Source organism: Symphodus melops (assembly GCF_947650265.1).
Source record: "Symphodus melops genome assembly, chromosome: 3".
In the NCBI taxonomy this organism is placed as follows: domain Eukaryota; kingdom Metazoa; phylum Chordata; class Actinopteri; order Labriformes; family Labridae; genus Symphodus; species Symphodus melops.
In genome coordinates, this window is record NC_136693.1 from 22412219 (window position 1) to 22423517 (window position 11299).

The window sequence follows — 11299 nt, forward strand, 5'->3', positions numbered from 1 at the left end:
AGCTTTTTGAGTTTTCTCAACTTTTAACTGAGTTGTTGACAAAACTCAAATTATCAAGCTAGGACACAAGTTCTGCCAACTTGGATTTCTTGTTCACCTATCTTGTTAGTCCTACAATTCCTCATTCAGTGGGATCAAACTTTGTCTTAGCACTACTCAATATTTTTTGTGAATCCAACAATGAGAATCTTGCTTCAATGCCATGAATTTCCACTCTCAACAAATGTTAATATTGTTGTTTAATGTAATATTCTTAATGAAGTCAGACACAATTGTTTTACCTTAACAATACTTGTTTTATTCCTTATGTTTTAGCAGTCAATGCACACACTGAGGTCTGGTCTCAAGTACAATCAAACGAGCTGTCATGTTACAAAACTGTTGACATTGAAGAAAATTGTCTCGTAGTGATTTTTTCAGGACATTAAAAAACCTGCGGGGCATTAACCAATTTAGCACACTAAAAAGTAAAATCAGAGAACAGTGTCCAAAAATACTTTTAATAAAAACATAAAAGACAAAAGCCTTTTTAACTGTCACCTTAAAGATCCAAAAATGTTTATCATATTTAACTCACATGCTTGAAATAGCTGCATGTACATATACTGAAGTTTTCACTGACCATTGAACTCGGTTGGGCCTAAACCACACAACTTCCACAAGCAAATTCAAATGTGCAATGTGCAAGTATTTACAATACATTTAAAACAAGCACTGACAATGACCTTGAAACGTGAATAATACCTAGTGAACTGGCAGCCATTAAGTAAGTTGTGTTTCTCCGTGGGGGCTTCCCGATAAATATGGACAGGGATAGTTTTGTTTTCAGAGACTGTGTGCTGCGAGCGCACAGATCCAAAATCGAAAAAATGGTCTGAATATCCGATGCCTTGAGGAAAAAGACAAGATCTATTAGTATAGAACATTTTCTGACCACAAGCTTCCTTCTCAGCCAGGTACAGTTTCAGTAGGCAAAAAAACATGTCACAGGACGCTCTGAAGGTCTCCAAGAGATCGTTGCTGTTGATCCGATGAAATTTATGAGAAATCTGAACAAAACAAGTGGGTTTTATTTTTTTCTAAACAGATCATTCTTTTTCAAAGTAAGAATTCCCAGAGTAATGCTTTCTTCATCTCACGTGTTCTCGTTGTGCTTTGACCTACATCTTCCATCATTACAGTAGCTTTGTCTCCAGGTTTCTTCTCTCTCTCTCTCTCTCTCTCTCTCTCTCTCTCTCTCTCTCTCTCTCTCTCTCTCTCTCTCTCTCTCTCTCTCTCTCTCTCTCTCTCTCTCTCTCTCTCTCTCTCTCTCTCTCTCTCTCTCTCTCTCTCTCTCTCTCTCTCTCGTGTCTTTTCCTCCCTCTCTTTTTCCGTCTGTGACCATCACTTTTTGTCTGTGTCTCTCGTCTGTTCCTCTCTCCTCCTGTCTCTATCAGTGTCTGTGTCCATCTGTCTGTCTGTGTCGGTCGTTTTTTTGTTTCCATCTGTGTCTCTCTCTCCTCTGGTATGTGTCTCAGTGTAACTCTTTTATTTTTCAGGATGAGTGGACTGCCATCTTCATCTTCCCTTTTCTTTTTGCTGTTTACATTTACCTCATTACAACCCACCTCTCACAACTTTGACCTGTAGTTTCCAAGCTTTTAACAGATACTTGTTTTCTGTCCTTCGTAGCCTGTGATGATACCTGGTTGAAAACCAGTCAAGAAGCAACTGATTCAATTTCATCTTTCTCAAGGTAACCTTTTGTATCAAAAGTTGCCTGTGCAGTTCAATCCAATATTTCAATGTTAATGTCTCTTGTAACATCAAGGCCCTTTTTTGACTTCTTATCAGTCTTATTGGTCTTGTGCAATTTTAGTTCATTATCTTTGAACTTAGGGATAGGAAATGGAGAGGGCCACTCGTTGACATGCCCCAAATTGCTTTGAATAGAGTCTGTAAAGATCGAGCTGAAAATGGCAGTGAACACTCATATCTGTTGAGAGCAAATTAGTGGAACAGTCAAGGGAAGATCAATCACAGTCCCAAATGATATGAATGACTGCGCGCTCAGCTGCTATTTCCGACATTGCAGTCAAGTTGCACAGTGCATTTCCAAAATCGGGATCCTCAAACTGGAGTGAGAAATCTCCTTGAGTCTGAAGTCTCTCTTCAATCACATCACAGATTCAGGAACTTGAGAAAGCTGTAGTCAACAGGCTTCTTTAGGGGAGACAATCAAGCGGAGTCACAAAGTCTGAAAAGGGGAATGGTGAAATAGGTAAACATGTTCATGTGATGCAATATGACACTTTTTGCATCACATGAAGAAAACTTTCAAGCAAAGAAAAACACATTTTTCTCGTCTCAGGGCAAAATGAGGGTTGGATTCATGACCATTCAACACTACTACCATGTTTCTAATGATATACAGCTTCATGTAAATGGGTGAAGTATCCCTTTAAATCTTCATAACCATATTGTTTGACATCCACACTTTTACCCAAGAGAGCTGGCTAAATTAAAATGAGTCTTGATCAGAGAAGAAGCAAATATACTGCAGTTATCTGGTAAAGTTTTGTAGAGGGGCCCAGATTACACACTTCAAAATCCTCAATATAACTAATACTAATATTTTGCCATCTTAAAAAGAGTTACAATTTCCAAATGTTTCTTCATCAAATACAATTCAGTCCAAAAAAAATCTGCTCACCCAAAGTCTCAGGTACTTTAGAGATAGACATACGCAAATGCATCTTTATGGGCAGTGTCCTAAAGATATTCTGTAGGTTCTAAATTGTTCTTTGAACAATAAATTTCTTCTCTGATCAGTAGACAGTGAACCTTTTTCAGATGTCGTTTAAAGGAGTGGATTTTTTGAACAATACTATTTGATATTTCTTGCAAAACAGTATCACTTATTACAATGTTATGCTTTGTAAAGATCTCTTTAACACTATTGAGAGTCTCAATGCTAGAAAAAGACAGCAGGTTATGCAATTTCCCCACAGTATTTCATATTGTATCTCGAGAAATATGTTTGAATTGACAGAAAGAGAGAAGCCAACTTCTGCTGAAGTCTCTCACTATTCACATCTTCGACTAGCTCATCAGCCTCATCTGCCTCAACTTTACGATGATGTCCCTGCTTTAAAGTCAGATTGTTAATCATAATTTACCTTGTGTTCACTATTTGCTCTTAAGGTTCGAAAATCCTCAAGTATGTAACTTTTATGAATATCATTACATTATCAATGGCAAACAACAAGAACATTACAGTCCTAATTCAAAATTCCAACAATGTTTCACAGACTATTTTGGTGATGTGGCCTAAATGTCTGATTATGCAGAAAGTTTCCCAGAAAGATTGTGGTAAAAGTTATTTTAAACTCTTTATATTTTGACATCACAGGAATGATTAATTTACTAAAATAGTTTCAAATGTTTTTAGTGTTCTTTGTATTTTCTATTTTTTTAAGTTTTTCATCAGCAAAATGTATTTGTATTGCATAAAATTACAATATTTTTTATAATCTTATCTATGGCCTTGTCAAAAAATGGCTAAAGATTTTGACAATCCTATTCTAAAATGTTCTTTATTTGCACACAGTTTAAAGTACATTGATGAATGTGAATAACAAACCTGTTCTTTACTCTACTCTGAAACTTAAAATAAAAATATATCACATTTATATTTAAAGACACATCAATAAATCTGTATTACCAAGGTTCATTTTTAACCTCAAGTTATACACACAACATAAGTACCACTGAACTTCTCAACATTATTCCAGTAACCATCACCATATGAGATACGTTAATTACATTTATTTTAGACATCTGGTTTACTGACAGCCATCAAACAAGTAATGCTAAAAGCTGTATCTAAGTAACTTTCCTCCTAAATCACAATTCATTAACATTAAACAATGACACAAACAGTAAGTCTGATTACATTGGACAACCTTTAATAACGCATATTCGATATTTCGTCTTATATATTGTAATTAATTATTTTATTTAGCTCTCTCAGACTCGCTTGAGCCAAACATGCACACAAGCATGCAAAATGTGAGTCTGCCCGATGGTTCTGTTGTGTGGGGGTGTGTGAGAGTCTGGGACTACTGTATCTTCCGTTTTGGACCAAATACAAGACACTCACCGTTCATTGAGTCTTTCTGCACCGTGCATCTGTGTGGCGGTGTGTGTGAGAGTCTGGAAACTATCTCCCGTTTTCGGACTGAACATAGCATGATAAATATATCAACATAAATACACTGAAAAAAATGATTTTTTTGGCCTTGTAAATATCACCTCTACTTCATAATTAAATTCTACATGAGTTTCCTGTTTCCTTGATTTTACTTAGAAAAACATCATATTTTTCAGATATGATACTTGACATTTCGATGTATTTCTTTAACTTCATTTAACAAGGTAAACATGAATGACATTATGAAGTAATAATTATTCAATTTATTAATTAAATGGTCAACTTGCTAAAAGCAGGTAACTTTTACTTGACAAATCTGGCAACCTCATTCAAACCTGGCGAGTGACGTCAGCAAAAAACGCGCTACAACTGGAAACGGACAGGACGTGAACCGGCAGAGCGGAGGCAGTCAGCTAATTCTTGTAAGTATTAAATGCGCTTTTATGTGCTTTCTTGACTGTTAAAATTAAATGTAACTTAATTCAGAGCGAAGTTATTACAAATGGAGAACATACGTAGTTCTCCGTTCTCTAGTTATCCGTCAGTTTATTTCCTTGCTAGCTAGCTAACACGTAACGTGCAAGAGTGCAGATAGAAATAGATATGAAGCCCAGTTTAAACTGTAACGTAGCCTTCTCAGCAGTATACCGGTATAGCTAAAGTACTTGTGCAAACACAATTTGTGTTGCGGAGCTTCTCATTCATTGCGGTGCATAACCATCAGCCCCGTGCAGTGTAGCATGCTGCGGTCAGTCTGCTGAGGGCTGTTTATCTGCGCCGCGTTGGGTGTCTGTCCAAGTTGTGAATGACAAGTCACCACGAGTGGGAAACTGATATTTTGCGTGTTGTATTGACCAAAAAAACGTATAGAAAGCCTCGACTGGACAGAAGTAAATATTAAGAGTGAACAGTGTGGAGCAGCTGTTATGGGAGGAACTTATTTAAACAGTAGGTCGTCTCAAGGGGACACCGATTGTGGGGAAGGGTCTATGTGGTCGATTAAGTAATTATATTCGTGTTACATATACAAACTGAATTTTAAATGACAACATATATTGACTATCTCTATTAATGAAATCTCAAACTACGTTTTCACTTTTGTTACTTACCAGTAAGGTGAACCTTGGTGTGATATAAAGCTAATTTCTAGGTAAGGTAAAGTAAAGTAAAAATATTTGTTGATGTATTCCTCATTATTATATTGATGTGTTTAAAATCTTAAGTGGCCACTATCCACTATAGACCTGCAGACTAACATTATTTCAACAAAAGACAGTGATTCGAAGTTTATTTGGTGTCATGTTTGTGAAATTTCAGTGTGTGATTTGTATTTCTACTTTGATTTGTCCCTCAGCTCTAAGCAACAAGTCTGCAGTTGGTTGAAACCGTTGAAACAGTGCCCGCTCAAGCAACAGCTTTACCACAAGAAAATGATTTGGCCTTACAGGTAAGAAAGCAAAATATCTGCTGATTCTGCTACACTGTGGCAGGAAGACCTCTGGTTACCTTGAAGCACCACATTTGCTTCCCTTTTTAGTATATTGGCCATTACCAAAGGCAAATGCAGGTTTTGAATCATGTACTTTTCTTTTAAGATTAAGGAGGATTTCAAAAGAATTACAGCAGTTCACCTGGAGAGAACGTTTCGGTGTGGACTACCACACCCCAAAACTGCAGGAGATATTTGCCAGAAAAGGTGGAGTTTGTGGGACTAAAATAAGACCCCTGCTGGATTCACTTAGCCAGGTAAAGAGTTAAATGAATACAATTGGTGTGATTCAGGATGTCATTATATTATATACTGTTTGATGCAGCTCTCACCAACAATAACACAACACTTGTGCATTAATGAGTTCATATTGTAGTCCCTACAAAAGTATCGTCTGTCTGTTACAGCAACACGTTGAAGTCAAACGGGAGACCATAATCCACTGCCTGATGATATTCCTGGGGGAGTCGTCAGAGGAACTCATCAAGGACTACATGGTAAATCTGATACCCAAAAATCAATAACATAACAATAACATTTAAGCTTTTTTCACACTCTTTGAATGGTATTAAATTGATTTACAAACATGCAATTGTCTAATTAAAACTTCTAAACAGATTGAACTGTCAGCCAATAAACTTTGGGTAATCAGGAGATTATTGTTATCAACTGGTACTAAATTTCTATCTGTCACTATTGTCTCAAATTTAAAATTATGTTAAAGTGATTAACATCATTTCATCTGAAATTATCATTTCAGGTGTAATTCAAATTACAAACATTTCTTCTTTTAATTAATCCAACAAATTACCTGTTCAAAACTCAGTGATTTTCATAACAAATTGAGTCATACTGTGCACCTGAACATGGATTTCTCATATATTTTGCAGGATGTCAGCAGCGATGCAGTCAAAGAGGACCAGACTGAGCAAGTTCTGACAATTTGTGTCTGACTAACATGAAGGCCCATCCAGTCCTGATGTGTCCATTGTTGTTGAAGGAACTGAGGTACTTTACAATTGTTGAAGTGTTGACGAGGCGTGCCTCTTTCTCATGGGAATCATCTACACAATTAACTTGAATTACCCACCAAAGGTGAAGCAAACTGTCACCCAAAGTCCTTTCACTGCGAAACAAACTTGGAACGTGAATGCAGGTTGGACACTGTATTTTAAAAGAAGTTGTATACGCATTTGGTCACTTCAAGGCCAAAACTACTGCGAATTGTACTGTCTTAAGAAATCTATTTTTTGGTTTCTTCTTTCAGTGTTGTGGATTTTTTTCCCCAAAAGTTTTTTTGAAATTACACATTTGGATGTTGTATTGGCATTTATTTTGAGATGTACTGAGCCAATTTTTCTAATTGTTTGTGATGTCTTCAGTGGTCTCTATATAGAGTTAATAGATCAAAGGAATCAGCAAAGTATGATCCTTGAACCTACCTTGTAAACACATAAAAGAAAAATAAAGGTGTTGTTGTTTAAACAGAGCTGCTTCCGTTTGTGTAAAGATTTCTTCCAATGAACAGAACCTATGTAGGGAATATTTGCCATAGGAATTGAATGTTAACAAATGTTGTGTAAATGTTACTTTTATATAGCCTGTAAAAAATGGGAAAAACAATTTTAAAAGATACCCTGAAAATTAAATAAAATTCAATGAAAAAATTGGTTATTACCAGTAAAGTTACTGACTTATTCTTGTAGAAATGACTCATATTTGTAAGTAAAGTTTACTTGAAAATCACCCTTGTAAAATTTACTCAGGATTTCTGCGTGGAAAAACTTACCTAGGTTTTTCTAAGTAAATAGCACTCCATTTTTTTTTCAGTGTACATTTCAGTCAAAGTCAAATATACTAAACTGAAATGGAGTCCACAATCTTTGTTTATATTTGCCACTTTCTGTAAGGTAATCACTTTAACTTGAGTTAGAATTACATTACTACAGGTTAGGACTTTGTATAACACTGTCTCTATTGCTTAATAACAATAACAATGTGGACAATCTGGTTATTGACTGACAGTATGAGTAGGCTATAAAACTGTCAGTCTTTTTGACATAGAAAACCCAAACTAAACTACACCTTTGAATCGAGTTTTAAATCTGTGTCCAAAAACAAGCAAAAACCTGATGACGGTGTAAATACATTTAAAATGTGAAAATATCCTGAGATACCCTGAAAGACTAAAAATACTAAATAATAGAACCATACCTGCAACAAAAAAAAGGATTAATAGTCGAGGAGATGCAACTTTAAGTCCACAATTTTTAAAGGTGCTTTTTTTAAATGTAATACCATGAATAAAACTTTCTGCGTGTCTTCATCTCAGTGCTTGTTTGCATTTTTTTTTTCAAACAGCAAATGCCGAATAGATCAAATTAAAGTCCGAACAACGCAGAAGATAAACATGTCATCACGCTTCTTCCTCTCATTTTTTTCAAAGACACTGCAAACATTTTAGCAGTCCAGCTAACGATCGTTGGAGAGGAGGAGTCGCCTGAAGTCCTCCAGCATCACTTTGAGAAAATTTCAAGCAAGACAGCCTCTTGATGCCTAAGACACTTTCTTCACTGTCATCGTGCTGGTTACAGCAGTCTGACCTAATGCAAGGAGTTGTGCGGACGATTTGAGGTTTTTTGCCATGAGAATGAAAAACATGTCTTGTAGCCGCAATGTTGTGATGGAAAGAAGCTTTTTGTGGATCTCAGTGGAGAATAAGTCGCAACCATAGGACAGAAAACGAGTTGAGGCAAAGGGACGCACTTTTCATAGGAGGAACGCGCCAACTCTCTGGTCTACTGCTGTGCGTAAATGTAACTGTTCCACAACTTGACAAGGAATATATATATTTTTTTTTATTTTTTATTTTTTTTTGCAGAAACAATAGCACCTTTTTAATGTAACTTTTCTACAAAAAATAACCTTGGATTATTTGTTTTGCATTACAACTGAACAACTTGCAGGCTTTCTTCCATCCTGCTGTGTGACTGGAACAGCTGACGATCCCTCAAAGCTACCTTGAAAACTGAGAAGAGTTCCTTATCACTTCGACATTGCATTTTACTTAAATCATTTAGGACGGCATAACAACATAATCTCCGAACAGAAGACAGACATGGAGATGGCCAACAGTTCACGTCACAACCCTTCCATCCTACATGTGGAGTTCAGCCCGCTCAGTGACTATATGGAGGAGAACGACACCAACTCCACCATCGGGGAGCGAAACTCTTTCAGCTGCGTGCAGGTCCGGATCCCTCAGGAACTCTTCCTTGCGCTGGGGCTTATCAGCCTTGTGGAGAACATCCTCGTGGTTCTGGCCATCTATAAGAATCGAAACCTGCACTCGCCTATGTATTACTTCATCTGCTGTCTGGCGGTGTCTGACATGCTGGTGAGTGTGAGCAATGTGGTCGAGACGGTTTGCATGCTATTCCACGAACATGGCCTGCTGGACGTGCAGCCTGGTATGCTGCGTCACCTGGACAACATCATCGACGTGATGATATGCAGCTCCGTGGTGTCCTCGCTCTCCTTTCTGTGCACCATAGCCGCGGATCGATACATTACCATCTTTTACGCGCTGCGCTACCACAGCATCATGACAACGCAGCGCGCAGTCGCCATCATCGTGGTGGTGTGGCTGGCCAGCATCACCTCGAGCATCCTCTTTATCGTGTACCACACCGATAATGCCGTCATCGTGTGCCTCGTTACCTTCTTCTGCCTCACGCTGGTGTTTAACGCCGTGCTCTACCTGCACATGTTCCTCCTGGCGCACCTGCACTCGAGGCGCATCGTGGCTTTTAACAAAAGCAGGCGCCAATCCACGAGCATGAAAGGCGCGATCACTCTGACCATACTGCTCGGAGTCTTCATTTTGTGTTGGGGCCCCTTCTTCCTCCACCTCATCCTCATCCTCACCTGTCCCACCAGCCCCTTTTGCAACTGCTTCTTCAAAAACTTTAACCTTTTTCTCATTCTCATCATCTGTAACTCACTCATCGATCCGCTTATCTACGCGTACCGGAGCCAAGAGCTGCGTAAAACTCTACAGGAGCTGGTGCTGTGCTCATGGTGCCTTGGAGTTTGACACGGTCACTTCAGGAGGGAAAGTCAGGCCTTAAACAATGTGGACTACCTCTACTTTAAAGAGGTCGTCGTATACCTTGACTTTATACACGCTTGAGCGGACGAACAGGGCCTTTCGTGTACACGATCATTGACTCTCTATTTACACTTTCTGACATTATATCGTATATGAAACGATATTTCAACGCATAATTTTGTTTGCTGGTTATTTCTTGCATCAAATGCACAATTAAATAGGCTTTTGGACATTATGATTTTATTACCTGAAAGACATCGTTTCCTGAGAGTCAGTATACAGGAGCATATTATTTTTATCACACAAATAGGCCTGTGATTTCTTTTAAGTGCCCCTTTTGGTTTGTTGAAATGTGTCAACTCTAATCTCAATAAACACTGGAAACAAAATTGAAAATTAGTAGGCCAATTGTAAGACTATTTTAATTTGTCCACATGAATGCAAACTTAATATGATGATCCTGCATGTTGTTATGTGGCCTAATGTATGTTCTGTGTCCCATCAATCATAGTATCTATTCTATAAAGGCCTGTATGGGTTATTTATAGTTGGAAAATAACATGAACAGAAAGTCTTTACAGAAAGTAATGGACAAATCTACTGACGATAAGTGTACACTAGATATTATTGCTTGTGGCTTATTATGAATACTTGTTGATTTTCCTAATTATGAAATTAGGCTATAGTCAATTTTGTGTGAATATGTCCCTAATAATGTCTGGATTTACAGCTCGCTCGGGATCAGGCCTGATGCTCTGGGCATCACAGGCTTCATGAAAGTGGGCATATAGTAAGAAAAATGTGTAGTTCTGTTTATAATGTCCAGACTGCAAATGATCTGTGAAAGATTTAGACCCTGAATCTAGTTTTATAGGTCAAGTAAGTCACTATGTGTTAAACCCCCCCAGGTAATTCTTGTTAGTCTACCATTAAAAAATGAGGTCAGAGTTCTCATGATCAGTCTTGATGTCAAACAAGACAAATGAATCAGACAATACTGGAGGTGGAAATGCACTTGTAAATGTTGTTAATAATGTATAAGCCTTACCATATATTGTACTGGTGTATACTACTTGAAATATGCTTGCCAGAGTACTTGCTGCTGAGTTTTCATGTGATTCCTGATGTTATCAGTGAATTCAATCCTTGAAGCTATCCAGTGTTTTCCAAATTACTTGTTAATTACTATCTTAACTTTAGCTGTTTTTTTTCTTCTTGAAACCATGATACACAAGGTTGTGAATGTACAGGAAAGTGATTTTCTTTTCTTACATGTTCAGTTAAAGCAGTGGCACTGGCATAGATGCTGAGTGAATTGTAGTGAATTTAATACATTAATGCTATACTGGTAACTTCATAACTGCACTATGCATCCAATATTAATTTGAAAGTAATTCAAACAGGACTGCTGTACAATTATTTGATAGAACTTGCCTGTCATCCCAGGTATTATTAATATGTGATCTGTTGTCTCAAATAAAGAGGACAACAAGAGAGATTTTAAACT

General features: G+C 37.5%; 1 protein-coding gene across 1 annotated transcript; it reads left to right on the forward strand.

Moving 5' to 3' along the window:
* The first annotated feature begins 8615 nt into the window (after nucleotides 1-8615).
* Nucleotides 8616-9871, forward strand: mc1r (melanocortin 1 receptor). The gene has a single exon (XM_079338688.1). It carries the CDS (start codon nucleotides 8800-8802, stop codon nucleotides 9775-9777), a length of 978 nt encoding a protein of 325 aa, XP_079194814.1. The 5' UTR covers nucleotides 8616-8799; the 3' UTR covers nucleotides 9778-9871.
* Nucleotides 9872-11299: the final 1428 nt, after the last annotated feature.